Here is a 21,605-nt window from a genome sequence, read left to right on the forward strand (position 1 = left end):
TGACAAATGTTTTGTATGTGTGGTGCATTTATGGCAGTGCTCTCAACAGAAAGCTGAAAAGAAAAGATGCAAGTAATAGTGTTTGTCCACCACACCTTGAAAATACATCTTGGGGAAAAAAAAAGTGAAAAATCATTTCAGTAGTTAAAAAAAAACAAACATAAAACACAGTTTCTTCAAGTAACAGAAGTCTTCAACATTCTTAACCTAGCTTTTCATTCTTTTGGACATTTTCTTCTTCTCTTTCAGTTCTTTTTCCAAACTCTTCAAACCTGGAATGTACGATACTTATAATTTTTTCATTTACTACACTTGGACCTTGCCTCCCATTCTCTGGACTTCATTGCACATACCAGCTCCACTGTGGGAGCAGAATCTTATCATCTCAAAGCTGTTTTCAGATACAAACTGTCTGATCAAGACCTCACCTGTTTTACTGCCTGACCTGCTTCCATATGGGTGCCCTCCTGTGAGAGGAAATACAGGTGGTCAGGTTAGGATACATCCACCAGTTTATAAGCCTTTGGATTGAGATATTCTTCCTTCAATTAGCTGATCCCAGCCAACAGCTAGAAAACTTAGACCCTCGCCTGCCAGGTGATGACAAACTCAGATTATGTCAGCCATCACAGCTATAACCACAGGAGGATATTTCCAGGGAGATCTTGTAGGAATGACACCTGTGGCTGGAAGTGCATCCACATCATAGTTCAGATATTCGAGAATATTTACTTGGAAACAGATGAACAGAAGATGCTCCGTGTGAGCTGAACATGAGGTGACACGAGAGCCAAGGCAAGGCAAATTCTAGAAGTGACAGTGTTATTAATGAGCACTGTGACAGTGGTCAGGCCAGTTGGGCAGCAGGCTGCTTGACTGTTTGTAGCAGGACGTCTACAGCATGTAATAGAACTTGAGAACCACGTGGAAACTCAATACTAGGCATATTCACTAAATGGGTGCAATTATACCAGGATGTACTTGGAAATGCCATATATGAAACAAAAGAAGAAGAAATCAATCACCTGCTGGGTTTGCCCATGTATAGTGAATACAGTGCAGCTTGGAAAGAGCTGCTTTCTCCAATGGCTACTCCAACTCTAACATCAAGCTTAAATATGGAAGGTCACAGAGTCATATTCCATTTTGTTTTGTCCAGGCCCCCTTAGGCAGAAAGGAAGATCAGTGAATTGAAGTAAGTGCACCAGATAACTGTAACTTGTCTTTCATTAAACACCATCATGTCATTTATTGCTACGAGAACTACACAGAGTAAACATGCTTCCCTGTGTCAGGTGATTCTCCAAGGACTACAGGGTTGGCAGGAGCCAAATAACTATCACTAAAACCATTCTGCAGAGGCTGAGCCTGTGTCTTTATCAGAGTAACTGTCGTTTGTGGGATTGTCTCATAAAAGCTGTTTTATTCCCAACCACAAGTTCAATAGTGAGATGGGTTTATACTTCCTCTGGTTAGAGATGATCTGTCTATAGTCCACAATGCTCCTCCTTCATCACTTAAATATATTTGAAAAGAGCTGTATTATGCCTATGTATATTTTTTAGATTTTTTTTTTTAATCTGGATGTACATGCTCCCCTTGTTGTAAGAATAAAAATTTCAAACTTAAGTTACCCTTGAACTTTACCAAATGGCTTTGTACAGAACCTCTCAGACGAGATGATGAGAAGAACATGAATCTTTTAACACTTCGACACTTGCTTAAGTTATAATTTTTGGTTAGAAAAGGCAGATTTACTTTTTCATCAGCCTGCCTCACACTTGCATTACAGCAACATTCAGCATCAGCAACACAGTGTCATCTAGGGCAGCATGGCTGTGAGAAGGATAGAGCTCAACTGAAGCATCAAATTCCTCCGGGGGTTGCAGTGTAGTCCCTCATGAAGCTCATCAGGAATCACAAGCACAGCTGCATTAAGGATCTCTGCACTAAGCAGTAGGCTCTTCCTGACAGCAACTGCTCACTAAAGGTGATGAGTGAAAATGAGAGAGCTGGGGGGTTGCCAGAGGGCAAGGTAACTTTTCAGCCATGGACTGATACCAAATTTACACTCAGCGTTCCTAAAACCTTCTAGAGAGACCACACTCAAAACAGACTGAGGGTGGGCTGGGCAGTTACCAGCTGTACACTCTTATTTTCATCAGAAAGCATGCAGAAGAGCATCTATGAAATAAAAGCCTTGCAATATACAAATACAAAAGCATCACAGTATCAAGGAGTCAAGAAATGCAGAATAGTGCCCCAAGTGTGTTTGAAATTGTCTTAGTCTTCCTTTTACAATAGTGTAAGCATGTAATAATACAGGAGAACTAGAGAAAAGAAATATCTCCCAATAACAAGAAATGAACTTTACTCCCTATTGCATTTAGCCATTAAAAAAAATAAATTAAAAGTTCCAGTGAAGCTCTACCGTAGAGTCAAAGAACAAAGTATGTGAGTTAGAAAGTGACAAGATCAGCGATAACTTGAGGGAAACTCCAAGAAGTTAGAAAGAAAATATTGTGAAAATCAAGTAACTTAATTCACCTAATTCTAGGAAACGAGTACCTTCTGCAGGGTAGTAAAACAGCCTGAATACATTTCTATTTAGATTACAAAAATTAAACTATTGAACTACTGAGTACAATAACTATGAAACCAGAAACAATGCATATTTTTGAGGATTGGATTGAAGCTGATAGCAAGGGTTCCCTGCAGGCCATCATGTTTTGGTTGTGGTGCTCCTTACACACAGTGCCCAGTCCATACAGCCCTTCTATACCTGTACAGGGTAAGCTCATCTTCTGTATAGGTGGGGAACATTCACCTTGGCTGCATAACTGCTTTTTCACATCTTGTGACAAATTTACAAAGAGCTTCTTTATAGATTTTCTGCCACCTATTAGAACAGGGAATGTAACTCCATTTTCTTTATGCATATTCTCTCTCTCATTTGGATTCAGGTGCCCTTCACTCCTTAAGAGCAGGGTCAGCTCTTTACCAGAGAAAAGGTGCAAGACTGTTTTTCTCAGTCTGAATGGGAAGTTATCTACATGGTGATACTGCTGCCAGTTTACACATGGCTCTTCTAGTGTTTATAATGCTTTCCTAAGAATGCAAATATAATTCAATATAACTTCATAAAGCCATGTTGCATGCAATCATCCTATAGCTAAAGATACTACCTTCTCCCTTCATGCCCACCTTTTCTAAAGAGCATTAGCCACATGCCTGCTAAAACCTCTCAGCAAAATTCACAGGTTGCCAGTTAGTTTCTGGCACCCTCTCACCAAGCATTAGCTCTGAGGTGCTGAATTGAGCCACATTGATGGGAAGGGTACACGGGAGAAGACTTACTGATTCACCACGTGCACTCAGGCAGTGGCATAACAGGGGAGAAGGGAAAGTATTTTTTCCCTGCTCCAGCCCCATGAAGAAAACAAGAGAGCCATGTGTGATATGAACAAGAGGAAGGACAGGGACAGACCATTAGAGCTTAATGAGCCCTTGATTAATCTGTTGTTGGCATTTAGTCACTGGAGGCAGCAGAACAGAAGAGAGCCAGTGGCAAAAGGAAGGATGTCTCCAGAGATTGTCTAGAGTTTGGTGGGTCTGCAAACAAAGTTACTACATGCCTTCAATGGTCATGCTAAACAGCTGTTTCATTATTTATGTAGCAGTAGCATACGAAGATTCAGCTTCTTAGAAAGAGTTTGTTTTGTTTTTCTTTTCCTAGACATCTCTGAATTCCTGCAAGTGATATTTATATCCTAAAGGGATTTCATCAAATGCCCTCCCATGACAATCTGTTTTCCATAAAGCCTCAATCTGATGAATCTCTCAGCTACAGCAGGTCACTGCAGCAATACAGTAACATTGTCAGGGACAGGCACTTACACAAGACAGTAAGGCAGTTTCATCCTATGCAAGCAGAAAAATTGTAGTGATCTCAGCTGAATTTCTAGCTATTTCAGTTACAACACTTTATTCTGGAGCTGCTTTTATCTTCTTGGTGCAATTTCCCAAGTGGGGCTTGACACTGTTTGCAAGGAGTACTCTCAACAAGACAAAGTCTGTGCACTATTGGTAGAACTGCTGGAAAGCTGCCTGCATTACTGAAGAATCCAAAGGTGGTCTGAACTACAACCGCTTCCCAGCCCTGCCCCATATTTCAGCAGCAATCTCCATCCTTCCAAGGCCACACTAACCACAGGCCACTCCAGAACATTGGCTGCAAGTTGGAGAATAAAGCCTTGAACATCTGCTCTTTTGATTCCGTATCTCTGGCAAAGGGCTATTCTTGTAACCTAGATACTAGTGATGATGCCACCACATAAGTCCTTGTGAATACTGCAGGAAGCACAGCAATCTCTCCTTTGTTTCCTTTCTGCCAACCTTTCTTCACTCATGAGCTAAGCTAATCTTCAGGTATGTGATCAATGTTTCTGCCACTTGGACTCTGAGCAGAATCCTCCTTTGAATACTCATTGTTCAAGTCACATTGAACCTCCACAGCCTACCTGAAGCAACAACTCTGCTCTGTTTTGGTGTTGCAGAAAGTACAGGAGACAAAAGATTATCCAGAGCTTCCAGAATTGTGGCCAGAGAGCATGAGAACGGCTACTGCATGGCTGCTTACTGCTAAATGAAACTGACCCTGCAAACATGTGACAATATCCAAGGAAACACTCAGCTAAGCTTTCTACTACTCTATGACAAGGTGGTTTCAGAGTTAATTATTTTACCTATGTGAGAAAAATTAAGTACCCAAAGAAGACACTATCAGATGAACAGACCCTCACACTTACTGCCTCCAGCATAAAATTCTGTAGTCCATTCATTAGCTACCTCTGGGTCACTGTTCCTGCAATGTGCTTTTAATATCCTGAGTCCATCTTCCCCAGTGATGCTAAAATACAGACATTATATAAGTAGTTTAAAGTTGTTTTAAGAAGCTGAAGGTATCTAAATATCTGAGAGATATTGAGAAAAAAAGAGATACGGACCCCTACTGAAATGTAAGTAATTTTCACATTAAGTCATAACACACAAACTGATGTATACAAGCTGCACAGTAATATATGCACTGTTAGCTTGCCATGCATGGATTTGAATAAAGTTCGTGTACATGTTTTTCTTGAGTAGCCTGCAAGCATCTATTGTTTTTGGTAGGATGAAATGCCAAAAGTGTTCCAGTGTGTGAGATTTGGTTGGGATGAATTGTTTTTGTTGTTTTTTTTTTTTTTATCCTACATGTCCTTAGTATTCACATACCACACAGATTAGCCAGAGTCACAGATCCAGACAAAGGTGCTGTAGCAGAAGCAAAAAAAGTTTGTTTCTACCACCAGAAAGACATCTTTATCTTGTTATCACGGTGCATTTCAGAGAGCAGCCACTTCTGCTTCTCTATTTTTACCACGTTTACTGTGGAAAGTTCCAGTCCTAATAGAGGCCTTTGAATGCCACTGTAATATATGTCTTTTATTGCGGATGAAAGCAATCAGAAAAAATGTAATTGTAATAAAACTACCAGACATTCAATTACAAACTACCACAGCTTTCAAGTGACAAGAAATCCCTGGCCCTGAGCAATTCAATTAGCTTCAGTGCTGGCCCTGCTTTGGGTACACATCAGATGACCTGAAGAGGTCCATTTTGGCCTAACTTCTATGATTATGAAGTGATAGTTACCAAAGTGAAATATAAACTATTTTGAAGGATCGTGCAATATTAACTTACACCTTCAAATTGAACCCTTTATGTATGAGGGGAGAGAGGTCTTTGAACTAAAGGTGAGGACTTGAGATCATTAAAGTAAACTACAAAATTTCCATTGATTTCAGTGGAATGCACTGTTATTCTAAGAGCAACCGGAGTTCTTCTGCCATGTAAATATACAAATGCATGCAAACATATCTTGAAGGATATATCTAGTAACTTCTAAGGTACTGATGCTTTTCATGCTGGAGTTGCCTTTTTCAACTCTGTACATCAAGCATTAATAAAAACTAACACTGATATACCTAAAGGGTGGGAAAAAACAGTCCATATCTTACTGATGAGGAGGAAAAAAGCTGGACATGATGATTTCCTCACTTTAAAAAACCACAGCATTGGCAGAGCTACTGATAGAAAGCCAGCAGTCCCGACTCACACTCCTTTTCTTTCTGCAGTGCTGGAATGGAACGGAACTGTCAGTAAATGGCAACTAGTTCAAGCTACAGCCCAGCAGGCCAGGAGTCCTTTTAATGCCCCAGCATGGAAGGAACAGTTTATGGCTTTCATGCAACCTTTTGACACCCTATTTGCAAGTTTGAGAGATGACTGCCGTAATTTGTCCTAATGCCCATCCCCTGGCTTGCTCACAAATTCAGTTCCACTGCTGTGTCTATATAATACCTTAAATATTGGCAATATAGTCTCCATTCAGCAGTTAAAGCAAGTATGAAGTGTACTGTAGTAAAACAAACAGCTGTACCCTGCACAGAATAGTTCAAACCTCCAAATGAAATACCGAAATGAATCTCTACAGTGCATCTAGCTTTATTGCACAGAGAGATGAGTCCATGAAGACTATATACACAGAAGCATTATTTTTTGATGGAACTATAGTACTTAGCTTTTAGAAAAGCAGTTCTGACTGGTTTTCCTGTGCTCCACTTGTAAGTACCATGTACCCAGCTGTCCCTTTTACACAGCTTTATGTATCATTCTATGTATTATTTATACTTGGAAAAGGGAGAGCCACACAGGAGTCAGAACTCGTTTACATATCAGTTATGTAGTAAGTTATTGATGCTATTGTGTAAAAGGTATTTTTGTTTATTCAGCAGTCTTGTAATCCACCGATGACAAAAAAAATAAAAAATGAAGTTTCAATTAAGAGACAGTTGTGATATTTCCCAAAACATATATTATATTTCTATATTGATTTAACGGCCTGTTACTTTTAAAGTGACTGTTTTTAAAACAGTTGCAGATAGTTGCCTTTATTATTACAAAAGCACTGTCAGATGTAGAAGTATAGAATTAGAGTACTTACATTAAAGAAAATTAAGGCAGAATGCCCATCTTCTTAACTTTATATTCCTCTAATAGAGGCCCATTCTTCATCTTTTTCCTTTCAAATGTAAGGGAGCTAAAAAGACTTAACCAGGTTTAGTTTAATAAGAGAAAATAAGAGGACTGCCACACAGAAAATGACTAAATTATGCTCAGTTTAGGGGTTCCACTTTTCTCTTTTGCCTCAGGCTTTTGGGACATTAAGGCCATGTTATAAATCCTGGTCAGTGCTTTTTTCTAAAGAGCAGAAATGAGCGTTTATTAGCATCACAGTGGTTGCCTCAATAATGACAAAACAGTTGCTCATTACTGCTCATTAGATTCATATTAGATTCATTTGCAATAGCAATACATCTTCTATTCATACTCGATTGCAAAACAACAGATATGATTTGACACCTGCTGTAGTACAGAATTCATTAGAAAGTAATAATACAAATAGGAATTCAACGGATGGACTGATGAGCCTAAAATTCGTCATTTAATGTCGAATTTATATAGGATAAATACCACAGCAGGAAATCAGCTTTTTCAAATCATATGTGTTGCAATAAAATATCACACATCCATAGATGTATATATGCAAAGAGCAGACAGACATACAAACAAGAAAATTAACAGTGCCATACACCATGTATTATGTGTACAGTAATACATATGAGCTGTTTCTGGCGATGTCCCTAACATATAGATTACGTAGTTACAAATTTTTAAGAATCAGAGAAATTAAAAAGTTACAGTTTCTGCAAAATATTAAGTCAACAAGTAAACAATTTTCCCTTGAAAACTTCTGGGACAAACTGAGTGCAGGATGCTACTGAAATAGTATTTAAATTATGACTTCTTAATTTACTTGACTAGTGCATGACCATTGTTGTATCACTATGTCAGAAACACCAAACTAATGATGGTGCTTCTCTGGGCTGCAATCTTTCTCCAGAAAATTCTCTCAGACAAAATTATCTCAGAACTCAGCAGTTCTTGCTTTCTTTCCTGAGCATGGGATGATAGTATACACAAGTAATAGGTCTTCACATCATGGAGAAGTGGAAAGATAGGTTGATTTCAAAATCTAACCCTGCTTACCCTAAAATAATTCACATTATATTACCCTGGACCTCATTATTACCTCTCATGGTATTTCTGATGTTATTCCACAAGGCACAAAACAAATAGCTCCTTTCTATTCTCCTCTGAGCTCCTATCAAATTAATTAGTTCCCCGCTACCTACTGTTCATGCAAAGGAGCTTCTGTTTGTTCTTACCCCACAAGGCTCCAATTCTCTGGAGTGGGGAGGGATATTTTGTTTACTCTGCCTCTGGAAAGAGTTTTCTTCCTAACTTATTTTCATACATATTTCTTACAGGAACCTGATTCCAGTAGAAGAGGTCTTCTTCCAATTCAATTAACTGTCAATCTAGCTCTGCTTTCCACAGGAAAACTGAATTTGAGCGTTGCCCTCTGCCTGCATCATTTTCGATATACCATTCATGATTTAATGCTTAAGGAATATAGAAGACAGTAAATATGAATTCACAATGAAAGACTGCCAAATATGTATTCTGAATTTTGCCATAAAAGTACAACTAAGCTAGATGGACCTGTAGAAATTCTTAGCTGGTAAAATACATTTCAACCCTATCAGCTTTCGTGAAGCTGCAGCCCTTTGGGCCAGCTGAAAGGCAGCTCACTCTATTATTGACTTTCTTTCCACTTTCCAGAAGAATACTTATTGCCAACAACAAATATTGCAGGACAGTCTTCAGTTTGAGGACTGTTACATATGATTCAATTGAATTTCAGTTCTCCACATTAGACCTAAAGAGCAACAGCCCAAGATCTGAAGCCACCTTCAATCTTCAATACTGTGGTCCCTTTTCTGTCAGAATATCGTTTTCATCTTAGTCTGCCTTAAGGGCATTCTGCTTTCCTTCTCTGCAGCTCCTGCTGGAAGGCCATGCAGACCTACATTTATCTGATGAACGAGTCTTGCACAAACATGGCCAGCTTGCATACATTTGGCTTAAGTTAAAAAAGATGGGTGGAGAAGTTTATCCTTCTATAGATACACTTCTGTATCTTTTCTACATATAGTTTCTATATATTCTCTAGAAAGTAATTGTATCTTCTATTAATTTGGCTTATTTAACCTTGTAAGCCTTTTAGCATAATGTTTTTGAACCCTTTTGTAAGGCTTTTTCATTCCCCTGAATCAACTTCTCTGTACTCAAAATTAGACAATTTTGTTCTGTATCTTTTACATCAATACTCCAGTGCCTCACAACTTTATATTCATCAGCAAATTGTGTAAGGAGATGTCTGCTTTGTTGCTGTTGCTCATGAAGTTAGAAATAATGAGCTAAACAAGTCCAGAGGTAAATCCTACGGGTGAGGGGGGAAAAGAAAATCTTTTATCCCGTCTCCCCTTTCAGTTTGTTACTTCTTGCCCATTTTTCCACTGTTTTACACTGAACATTTATTTTCCTTGCTGTCTGTAAACTATAGAAGTTGTTGACCTATGTCACCTAACAAAATACACAAAGCATGTATTAAACAGAAAGAATGCTAACAAAGCAGCGTTTATAAAAAGGCATACAAGTATTCCTCCTCTACCTAAGTAGGGACTGCTTTCTCAGGACCCTCTGGAAGCTATGCAGGATTATTTAAAGGCTATATCAGTGCAAGATCTCTTATCCCTCCTTGTCAAAGAAGAGTCATATGCAGTTACTCTAAGAGCTATCTTAAAACAACAGGTCTTTCCTGGTTCAGCCAGCCATTAGAACAGCATTTCTAAATGTGTTTCCAAGAGTTACTATAAACACTATATATAAAGATGTCACATGAGCACAGCAAAGACTCACTTGAATAAGTTAACTGCTTTCAAAATCATCTGTTGCGGAAAATGCTAACGTGATCACTGGAAAAACCAGAGCCCCAGATACTGCACATACTAACCAACATCACCAAATTATCCTATCAGTCTCCTTTCACAGCTATGGCTCTGCTGGTGGAATTGGCTTCATGGCTATGGGTGCTGGAGCACTGTCAGGTTTTCATGCTGCTGGAAAAATGGCATATCACCATGTTATTAGATTTATTATACAGTCTATTTGCCACTTCACCACTGTTTAATTTTTTTTCCTTTTTAAAACTGAATTGGAAGCAGTCTGAACAGTCATTAAAATGCAACAGCTTCCTAATTTCTCCTGGGAAAGAAGGTATAAGCACCCTGCCTCTTTCATTCTGGATGTGATCTGAGAAATAACAATGCAAATATATTAATATTGCATGGTCAGAACTACTTTCTATTAATATGCCATTAATATAATGACCTTTGCACTACATTTAAAGATCATGAAGATCAATATTTATTCTTAGGTCAGAGGAAAAAATAATAAAAAAATCAATCTTGCAGTAAAATGAGTCATATTTAATATATCCCATCATAATAATTAAGTTTATATATATAAAGTAACACTGATATGTGAATAATGGATGCTATGACAGATGAGTTTCCCTTCTCAAACAGCTTTATGTAGATAATCTCAGAAATGGAAAGACTAAATGAGTCTATACACCTTTCTCCCTGAGTGCTTTGCCAAGTTCCTTTTTCCCCTACATCTTTTCACATACACTGCTATGTAGAAAAACAAGAAGTCCTATAGACCTAAACCTATAGACTTTCAGGTCCTCCTATACACCAAGAACACTGTTGTGCTACTGCTAGCATTCCTGTAATTTCTTCATTTCCATTTCTAGATATCCCTTGAAAAGGGCCTAGAAACAGAGGAATCTTTCATGGCTGTTCCAAGCATTATCGCTCTACTTCAATGCTTTGGAAAAAAATGTACAGGAATGCCAGTGGATACAAACATCCTTATTTTCTTTGCAAGGCTACGATAACTTCAACTTCATGCAATTTTTGTGTGTTCTATAAGCGTTTTGTTTTGGAGGGGAACGACCTAAATAAAAAGATCAGAACAAGAGAAAGAAAAACATACATTTGAGCTGCCCACATGAAAAACTTATTAATACATTACATGTTTCATGGTAAGTGTGAATCATCATCAGATAATAGCAATTATCCATACATAGTGACTCTCAAAGAACCTTAAAACAAGCCACCCATACTGCTTCAGATGGATAAAATGAGACAGATATGAAATTACTCCTATAAGGTCAGCCAGTAGTAGAGCCAGGATTAGTATTTCTAGAACTACTCCCATAAGGAAAATCACTGCTGATCCCCTTCTCTTCTCTAAACAGCAGATGCTCTCCTCTCACTGCAAAACCAATCCATTCCCACAATAAACTTACAACAACTTTGTACATTTCTGAAAGTAAATAAATGTGGCTAATTTTTTTTCTTTCAATGCTCATAAATAATTTATTTCTAAAGGTATGAGCAGTAAGGCCTCTGACATACAAAAGAGATGGGGAACACACCCAGGGTCTGAATGTCTTTAGTTACAGTGATAGGAACTGGTAAACAAGTTACAGAGACTAAAGCAGCCCCCCTAGGACTTTCTTTTCTGGCCTGGCAAAGGGCAACATAGGAGTCATTCATTCAGTCCGGCTACCTGGCATTAAAGCAAATGTCACATATTGCCTTTGTCATCTCCTCTATTTTAATAGAGCATTTCAAGTAATTTGTTTGCAGTATTGTATTTAAGATGTAAAGTTCTGAGACCTGTGCTTTTTTCAGTTTTCTTTAGAGAAAAGCAGATTCCCTACCTGCCTTTTAGGAGTCTCAGCTGTTTCTTCTGCTCTGTTTCACACATAAAAGCCTTTAATAGTTTGAACTTATTGTGAGATGCGAAATACGGGAACTGTCTACGTGGAAAACCTTAATCAGTCAGGAAGTTGGTAAATTATGTCTTCATGTCATCCATATTGAGTGTCCATTACTCCTGGACATAGCACATTAACTGACTCATTAGCTATTTCAAACCATATGGACTTAGGTTTGGGTGGGTTGCTCTGATAATATCCTGAGGTGAGCTTCCTAATTATTGTAATTATGTGATCTCAATCATGGGGCCAGTCACACAAAATAGTGTCAGGAATCTTTAAAATGGGTGTCAGTGCACCTAGACAGTGACTGAGTTGAGCAACATGCCCCCTGGATGTTGAAGATCCCCTGATACTGCAAAAAGTAATTACTTTAAGAGTTCTAAGAAACTGGCAGCAAGTACGGTAACAACTGAATAAGCACAGCAAGAGCACGGGACTGTGTACCCATACACAAATGGATTTCTCTGCAGAAATTTAGAAAGTTTGATGCCTTGCTGTCAATGGCCTTAATACGAAGATATTACAACTCTAATGTAAAATTAGCTATCATATTTTAATCAACGAGGACATGTAGGGTGATTAGAAGTACTAAAACATCAACGTTAAGTAACACAGAAGCATCCCAGTGACACAGTGAGAGAAGTTACATGTTGTTCACCTACCCTAACAACTTTAAGGAGATTTGTGTGTGCAGCTACGAGACCTCACATGATTTACTTTTATACTCAACTTCAGATTTGAAGAACAAGAGGAAAAAATAAGTGGAACGCTTATCTAAAATTTAGATTATACTACTTTGAAACAAAGGTAAAAACAAATACAGCTTCAGGACACCGCTAAAATAGTTTGTTGTATTATTAAGTACTTAAAGAAAGTGCTTACTCTGGGAGTATGTCATGACACAGAAAATGCAATTGATACTAACATCATGTGTTTTTTTCTACCCTCTGAAACTTATTCTAGCAAAAGGAGTAGACCGCTCCTTTTGAGCCCCGGACCAGGATAAAACTCAAATTTGCTCCTTCTACTTTTAAAATGCCTCTTAGGCACCTATATATTCCAGAAGTCAGACACTGAACAGGACAATATAGCTAAACATACAGCTAGACTGGGGAAACCATATATTTAAAAGCTGTTTGTGAATATGAACTTGATCCAAGATTTGAAGTGATTTACACTTGTATCTTTACCTCAAAAGTACACTACTGTGTCTACATTACTGAAGAACCAGTCCAGAGTTTTAGTAGTAGTTACTAAACACAACAGAAAGCACAGCACTATCACCTTCTTCTGCAATAGCATAATAATAACTATACATGTATCAACTCTGCAGAAAAGCACGGAAGACTTGTTCATGTATCACACATCAATACACATACAGTAAACAAAATAAAAAAATAAAATCCTGAAAATACACAACTGCTAATGCAAATATCTAAACAGTTTGTTACACCACTTCTAAAATATCATTTGGAGTAACTGGAAAACACCCACCTGAGCTGCATGAAGGATTGACTCCTCACCAGTAGGGCCTGTGGCTTTCAGCTGCTTGCAATGATGCAACATTAATAAATAAAGTAAGAGTAATTTCATTTTCAGGGCCTGTGTCTTAAGCCTCCAACACTGACACCTTTAAGGAACATGAGTTTATTCCAAAAATAATATAATAAACAGCAGTTACAATAGTAAATATTTAATAGATGAAAATACACACTAATAGAAGAAAGGAAAACCTCTTCCCCTACCTTTCATTCAGATTCAATATTCCAGCATAACAGCAAGCCTTACATTTCTTCCTTCATCCTGTTAAAAGAACAGAACAAAAAAAAAATATTCCACTGAAAACAACTGTTCCTGACTACACAGGTCACACTCAGTTGTTTGCTAGCAGGATTTGCATGTTTTTACTCTTATTAGCATACACACCTTTCTCCTATAAAGATTCTTGAATTTAGCAGTAATGCTGGTTAAAACTTGAAGCTTCCACCATAGTCAGGGTTTCCTGAAAAACAAACAAACAAACAAACCCCATATATACCTATAATTAATTTACCCATTCTTCTCCCCCACATCGCATTCCTAAACTGTTAATTTGAACCAACTGTGAAGAGGAAATGGAGGCTTTAACTTGACTAATGTTTCTTGGGAGGGTTGATAATTGTCTGATTTCTATCAATTTCTATCACAGAATTTCTAGGTTGGAAGAGACCTCAAGATCATCGAGTCCAACCTCTCACCTAACACTAACAGTCCCCACTAAACCATATCCCTAAGCTCTACATCTAAACGTCTTTTAAAGACCTCCAGGGATGGTGACTCCACCACTTCCCTGGGCAGCCCATTCCCATGCCTAACAACCCTTTCGGTAAAGAAGTTCTTCCTAACATCCAACCTAAAATTCCCCTGGCGCAACTTAAGCCCATTCCCCCTCGTCCTGTCACCAGGCACGTGGGAGAACAGACCAACCCCCACCTCGCTGCAGCCTCCTTTAAGGTATCTGTAGAGAGCAATAAGGTCGCCCCTGAGCCTCCTTTTCTCCAGGTTGAACAAGCCCAGCTCCCTCAGCCGCTCCTTGTAAGACTTGTTCTCCAGGACCCTCACCAGCTTCGTCGCCCTTCTCTGGACCCGCTCAAGCACCTCCATGTCCTTCTTGTAGTGAGGGGCCCAAAACTGAACACAGTACTCGAGGTGCGGCCTCACCAGAGCTGAGTACAGGGGGACAATCACCTCCCTAGCCCTGCTGGTCACACTGCTTCTGATACAAGCCAGGATGCTGTTGGCCTTCTTGGCCACCTGAGCACACTGCTGGCTCATATTCAGCTGACTGTCCACCATCACTCCCAGGTCCTTCTCTGCCAGGCAGCTTTCCAACCACTCCTCTCCCAGCCTGTAGCTCTGCTTGGGGTTAATGTGCCCCAGGTGCAGGACCCGGCACTTGGCCTTGTTGAACTTCATGCAGTTGACCTCAGCCCATCGGTGCAGCCTGTCCAGATCCTCCTGCAGAGCCTTCCTACCCTCGAGCAGATCGACACACACACCTAACTTGGTGTCATCTGTGAACTTACTGAGGGTGCGCTCAATGCCCTCGTCCAGATCATCGATGAAGATATTAAAGAGGACTGGCCCCAGCACCGAGCCCTGGGGGACGCCACTAGTGACCGGCCTCCAACTGGATTTGACTGCATTCACCACAACTCTTTGGGCCCGGCTATCCAGCCAGTTTCTAACCCAACGAAGCATGCACTAGTCCAAGCCAAGAGCAGCCAGTTTCTTGATGATAAGTAGATGATAAGTAGAAAAAAAAAAAAAAAAAAAATGAAGCCTTGTCTCCAGTCTGGCCCAACAGGAAATGAGATTTTCTCAGTCCCTCCTACAAAGCACAGCAATAGCCTATTTATAGGGTAAAGATGGCCTCCTATTATTTGCTCAGAGTTTTTCTCAGGTAAAATTATTGAAGTTTGTTGCCTTTTCAGAAGTTATAGGCTTAATGCTTAAAAAAAAAAAAGCAATATGAAAAAGCCATTACCAAAATTTGTGGGTTTATTAATTGATTTGTTAGCTCTGTTTTTTATTAATAAGCACCTGGATTCAGGTAATTTTATTATTCAGGATTTTGATGTATCTAGGAAGCTACCTCTTCTTAGTAAGTCATTCTCTGTTTGTGATTTCTGTAGCTCCTGTTATATTTCCATGCATTTATCTCTAAATGCTTTTAACTCTTCTAATAATGATAAAAGCTTAAACTTATAAACAAAATCTTTCTTAAAAAAGAAGCCACAATTCTGCTGTGGAATCTATTTTCTGTGACTTGTACAATATATGTTACTAGTCTCTTTACGTTATATATTAAATTACACAGTTTTTAAAGTACATGATATCTAAAGATACACAAGACTTCAGATAGTCTTGCCTCAGGATAGTGTTTGAGTTACAAAATTAATTTTTTCTAGGCTTCTGCAGCTTTGAAGCTGAAAGCTATCTTTTCTAGTACTTCAGTTTCAGCTACCTATACTGTATTTTTGTTGCATGAGTCAACTGGATGTTACGTAGCCTGCCTGAAGCTCTCAAAAAGACCAATATAGCATATACTATGTTCACTAACAATGAAACATACCCTGGTGTTCCCCTTTCCTATTTTCACTTTTGCTCTACTGATGACAGTAACATACTCTGTAGCCATTATTTATGACAAATTTTCAGCTTACTGCGTTCTGGAATTTGTTTTCTTGAACTCTTGGAATCATCACAAAAAGTGCCCTGGTCTGTTAGTGGGGGGAAAAAAAATGGAGCCATTGCCTGGAAGATGTGGCACTTCAGCTAGAAGTGCAGTTAAACAGCTATTCAGGGCCCTCTTCTACTAAAATGAAGTCTGAAGGCCAAGGGGCAGCTGGCTGGTGGATTACAATGACATAGTACAAAGATCTTGGCTAAGTGAAGCCCAAGGAAAAGCTTTTTTGGGGCCTTCAACTTTAAGGTGTATGTTCAAGCCTATTGTGGTAATAAATACAGAGTTCCACCTGAATTGCTGCCTATCACAGACCTGTTTTGTATTTTAGTCTTTGAGGACTTGTAGCTGAGGAGGAAGACTTTTTCTAAAAGGAGAAGGAAATGGAAAGATGACATTTTTTTGCCATGGGCTTTCCATGCAGAGTGCTGACAGGGTGGGCCCTGTTAGTAAAGCGAAGGTCACACAAAATGCCTGCTTGGGGTCAGGGGTGTGTCCTGGGAGCAAAACGTTTAAAAAATACCTATCTATATATATATAGATATATATAAGGCTCAGTGTCCTCTGACTAAAAAGTTGATGTCCACCAGCTCAGAAGTGGTGATGGGACTGGCCCACAACATGGCCTCCCCTGGCCTTCCCCTGCCTGCAGCGATGACCCATGCTCTGTGAGGTGACCATGTCCTTTTCTCACCTCGCAAGTTATTTTCTGTAGGTATCCTTGCTTCTGTGTGTGAAAGGGATCTTGGGGTACGGCTGGGGTACACCCGTGGACCCATCCTGAGGTAAAACTGAACGGCTGGCACCGCCACAGCGCTGTGGCTTTGCTGCAGCCTTTAAGTGCTCACCGTGCCCCAACCGCCTTGTCAGAGTTTACTTTTCCCCGGGCGGGGCTCAGACTGACCCACTACTTCGATAATTGTGAAAGCACTTTAAAAAAAAAAAAAAAAAGTTTCCTCACTTCCAGCGTGCGGCCTGAGGCGTGGAGAGCGGCGCTGCCCTGGCGGGCTCAGCGCAGCCTCCACAGTCCAGCCCCGTCAGGGCCGGGCTGCGGGTGCCCTCTCGCCGCCCTGCCCTCCCTCCTGCCCTCCTTCCTTCCCTCCCTCCTTCCCTGGGAGGCCGGGCGGGCTGAGGGGGAGCCGGGGCGGGACCGCCCGAAGGGAGGGCGGGCGCTGCTGGCGACCCGGCCCGGGGCTTCCCGCAGGAGGCAGCGGCACGGCGGGGAGCCTGGGCCCCGCCCGGGGGCTGCTCCTCGCCGCCAGGCTTGGGGCCGGCCGGGGTGGGCGAGGGGACTGTGGGGCTGCCTGTCCCCGTCCCTGTCCCCGTCCCCCTCGGCTGTCAGGCCGCTCGAGCGGCGGGGCTGAGGCGGGATCGTGCTTCTCCCGTGGAAAGGCAGCGAGCTGTCCGGGCGCCATGCCGCCCAGGGGCCGGCTGCCGGTTCCTCTGCCGAGGGACATGGTCCTGAGAGACACCGAGGGCAAAGTCTGGAGGCTGGGCAGCCAGATCGGCCAGGGAGGCTTTGGTTTGATCTATCTAGGTAAAACGCCGGCGGTCACTAACAGGGGCGACGTGAATTGCTTTTAACTTTCTGACCTGAGCAGCGCAGAACGAGGTTTGAACAGCTTGTTGCTGTTTCCATGCCGGCCAGGGGGGGTTTCTGGCTGGCTTCTGCCCCCCTCTGTGGGGTGTCCTTGTTCAGAAGTTTGCTGGGGGACCCCCACGTTGTCCCTGGGTGTGCTGGCACGCCTGGAGATGCTGTGCAGTGAGGCTGGAGCTTCTGCCAGCAGCCACGGCGGGCCTGACGGGGTTCTGGAAATGTCTCCTGCTAAAATGTAAAGTCAGTTTGCATCAAAGGAACATAACAACAGCAGAAGCTAGCAGGGTGTTGCCTCAGGATTAGAATTTTATTTCGCACCAGAGGCGTGAGTGCCGTTCTTCATTTGTGCTTTCCTAGATGTGTTGCCGTATTTTCTTCAGAAGGAGCGGCTGCGTTTCACTTGGTCGGTGTTTTATAAGCAATGGATTGTTCCGAAAGGCAGTTTGTAAAGTGTTCTGGGTCACTGGAGAAGATAATGATACGTGTTGCTGGTCCTTAGGAAAGAGCAAGTGCTGTTTTCAAGGCAGTATTAGGAACTTTTTTTCCCTCCATTGCGGGACAGTAGGTACAGGCAAGCTATCCGTAGTGATCTGTCAGGGACTGGTTTGTACTTGTTTTAAGGTAGTGGTAAAGACTTACCTAGAAGCAGTTTAGTACATCATCTGTGGAGCCAAAAACGATCCTATGGAGTTAAAAGTATGCTAACTCTGTATTTGGAGTAGTAGTGTTTAAAATGATGAGCAGGCCACCTTAATACTTAAATTGATTTCCTTTTATGTATAAATAAGCTATATTTTAAAAAGTTTTTCCTTTTTTCTGTATTTCTGCCCTGGAAAATACAGTTGCTGCCTTTTTTTGTAAATTTTTCTTTACTTCTGCTAGTGCCATTTGTTTTCCACTTCTGTTTTTTTTTTCCCACTTTATCTCTTAATGCTGTTTCCTTCATACTGAGTGATGCATCAAGGGAAAAAAAATGTTATACAGCATGAACTTTCCACCTAGTGCGATTTCCAGATTTCTTTATGAGGAGACCAGTTTTCACTACAGTAGGCATCCTGTCCTGCACCTCAATTCTTTTGTCTTTAGTATGAAAAAAGATGTTCTGCACGCAGGTTATTCTCTGCACAAATGTGCAAGGCTGTGCTAGATTCAGTGTGGTTTCATGAAGGTGAAGATGTCTGTCAGTGTCAAACTGTAGGATCAGGCACCAAGAGTTGCACTTCCCACTAGTAATGTGTGGCTGCAGGAGGGTGAACAATTTTACGTATGCATCTGGACTTCAAGTTTGAGTGATAAACTTTTGAGGGGGTGGGGAACATGGAGTGAACTGGCTTTTGGAATGAAGAGGAGAACACACTTTATTCCACCGAATGGCTGTGTAAATGAAACAAAAAGATTTCAGTAAAACCTCAATGCCACTGCTTCTGCTTTCCTACAGATGAAGTAAACACAGTCAGCGTAAGCAGTGGGTAGCTATGGCCCTACATCTACCCGCTATCTAAGTTCTGGGTTTGTTTTACTTTGGGCTAGGTTTGGTGTGGTCTGCTGCACAGAATTTCCTCAGCAACTATGTGGTTTGAGGCTGATTAAAACTATTTTGAATCCTTACATTTCTCTTAAGAGTTGGAGTGCATCTGCTAGGCTTCTGTAGTGGTGGTTTTGGTTTTGTTTCTTTGGGAATTTTTGTAGCTTGTGCATGCTCGAGTCAGCCAGCTGAACCAGTGGGGATGATAAGGGTTTCAGCAAATGGCAGTTACAGAGTCAAAGGTTAGATGCTCATAATATTTACATTCTTTATGCTTTTGATATTTAGATAGCTTTTTATGGCCTTTGAAACATCAGTCGGTCTCATTTGAGGGATGCTGGGCCTAGAGAATATATGAAAATTGGTACAATAAGAAAATAAAGATTAGCATGAGCTAGGAAGTGAAGTTGTCTCTGGCTATTGTCATTCAAGAATAAACTGTGGGAGAGGTATGTGAGGTGCAGGGTCAGGGTCCAAAGGAGAGGGAGACGAACTTACAAAAGGCTCCCAAGGAAGGAGTGAGGGAGCTGGGGGTGCTGTACAGAAAGCAAGGTTGTAGTTGTAGGTGCAATTCATGAGTCACACAAAAAAATGTTCCTGAATCAGAATACATCTGTCATTTACTGCTGCAGTCAAATCACACTGGACCTTGTAGGTGGTGTAGCACATGGGATTCAAACAGTTTCATGCAGATTTGATTAGTTTTCTGCCTGATCACGCAGACCACTGAGGTGATTTCCTATACTGTGGTGTTTGTTGCAGTTTGACTCCCACTGAACTGACATAGAAAGCAGTCAGTGGGTTAGCTGAGTATGAGAATACAATCTGGGACCCTTGGTATTGCAGTTCTGTGTTTGTTTGCTTGTTTGTTTTTTAACAAGTGACAGCATAGGTGAAGAAATACAGGTGCCACTTAATGGTATTTTTTGTTTGTTCCTTCTCTTCTTTCAGGAGGACAGTGAATGTTACAGGTAGCAGTGAACTGAAGGCCTTGCTCCCTTTGTAGCTGATCTTTTAATTATAAAAGAGGAAATCAGCAAGATTTCCTTCGAGTATCCTGACTGAAGGTTTCTTGTTTTGTCCATCTCCTTTTGTCAGGTACATGTTTATGTTGTGTAACATACACCATTCGGTAGCTATTTTGAGGCTTCATCCTACAGAAGCATTTAGCCACCTCAGAGTCAGGGGAGCGAAGGAAGAGATGAACCTTTGGGAGTAACACTCCCATGTGTGCTGCTGAAGGGCACCGTCTTCGTGCACTGTTCAGCCTGGTTTTTAACATACATGCAGCGAGATGTGAGAGTGACCACTAAACTTTCAGCGAGAAACTAACGCAGAAGGAACTGCAGAGAGGTGGGCAAGGCAGAAGAGTGGAGTCAGATTCGACTGCCTGCCAGATACGAACAGCACAGCCCTTTTCTAAGTAAAGGTTAACTTTGCTGGCTGTATCTTTTAATAAGTATTTTTACAGTGGTGGTGTAAAGATTTTGATGTGCGTTGTTATAGCTTAATTTCCCATTAAGGGTACTCCATACTCCATTAATCTGTAACAACGTACTTGAGAAATTTTACAGTATCTCTGCAAAATATATTTACTAGGGGTGCATTCCTTGGAAGGTTCACTGAATCAAAGCCTTTGAAAGCCATTTGCTGACCCTGAGCCCTAGAATGCTAATCAGCTTTTCAGGTGCAGGGCTTCTAATGATGTGTGTGAAAGTTTCCACCATCTACAAGTTTGGTTCTCCCCCATGAACATTTTCCCTGTTTTTCTAGCTATTTTTTTCTCTTTCCTGTCTGTGTGCCATTTTGTCTATTTCTTTGTTGACTTGTTCCTTCCCTTGGATTCCCTTTGCATTTGTACCTCAACCAGAACAAATCCAGCAGTGGAAGGCTCACAAATATTGTTTCCTCCTAATGTTCCCGAAGAGCAGACCTTCTGCTGCCAGAAGCAGCATCTAGGAGCCACCTAGAGATGTTCAAATGTCACTTGTGTCACAGAGACAGCAGTATGGATCACAAGCTGGAACTACCTGTGCTGTTACATGCTGTTTCATTTTTTGGTACTGTACTGATTAGTTGTCAGGCTCCTCGGACAGAGCTGTTACCCCTTTGATAAGGTGGGGACAGAACGGGGAGCGTGCAGGGAAGGACATGACGTATTGCTGGTCTCACAAAGAGTTTGTAGCCCTGTGGAGAACAGCAGCAGTACATGTGGAAAGGAAGCTAGAGTCGAGGAGGGTGCTACTGAGAGCCCTACGTTCTCTCATTTATCTTCCTGATCGCAGCCAGTAATTAACACCAGTCTTTATATAAATCATTCTTTAGTCCTGCTGCAAGGACTCTATTAATGCACAATTTGGACTGAAAATTTCAATGCAGAAAGGTCACACAATGTTTT

General features: G+C 41.0%; 1 protein-coding gene and 1 long non-coding RNA gene across 7 annotated transcripts in view; one reads left to right on the plus strand and one right to left on the minus strand.

Annotated features, from left to right (window-relative positions):
• LOC137853210 (uncharacterized) overlaps positions 1-13,891 on the minus strand; it is a 40,519-nt gene extending 26,628 nt beyond the window's left edge. For all 4 annotated transcript variants that reach the window (XR_011094326.1, XR_011094328.1, XR_011094325.1 and 1 more), the window contains exons 1-3: positions 13,787-13,891; positions 13,606-13,663; positions 13,355-13,490 (exon numbers count right to left, since the gene is read on the minus strand). This is a non-coding gene — a long non-coding RNA (uncharacterized lncRNA). The remainder of the gene's footprint in view (positions 1-13,354; positions 13,491-13,605; positions 13,664-13,786) is intronic.
• A 3,324-nt stretch (positions 13,892-17,215) lies between these two features.
• VRK2 (VRK serine/threonine kinase 2) overlaps positions 17,216-21,605 on the plus strand; it is a 46,042-nt gene continuing 41,652 nt past the window's right edge. Inside the window, exon 1 of one of the 3 annotated variants that reach the window (XM_068675307.1) lies at positions 17,216-17,622. In XM_068675307.1, the coding sequence (XP_068531408.1) occupies positions 17,499-17,622 (124 nt within the window). In that variant the 5' untranslated portion in view covers positions 17,216-17,498. The remainder of the gene's footprint in view (positions 17,623-21,605) is intronic. The other 2 variants (XM_068675306.1, XM_068675308.1) reach the window with 2 other exon arrangements.

The sequence above is a fragment of the Anas acuta genome, chromosome 3 (assembly GCF_963932015.1).
Source record: "Anas acuta chromosome 3, bAnaAcu1.1, whole genome shotgun sequence".
Taxonomy (NCBI): Eukaryota; Metazoa; Chordata; class Aves; order Anseriformes; family Anatidae; genus Anas; species Anas acuta.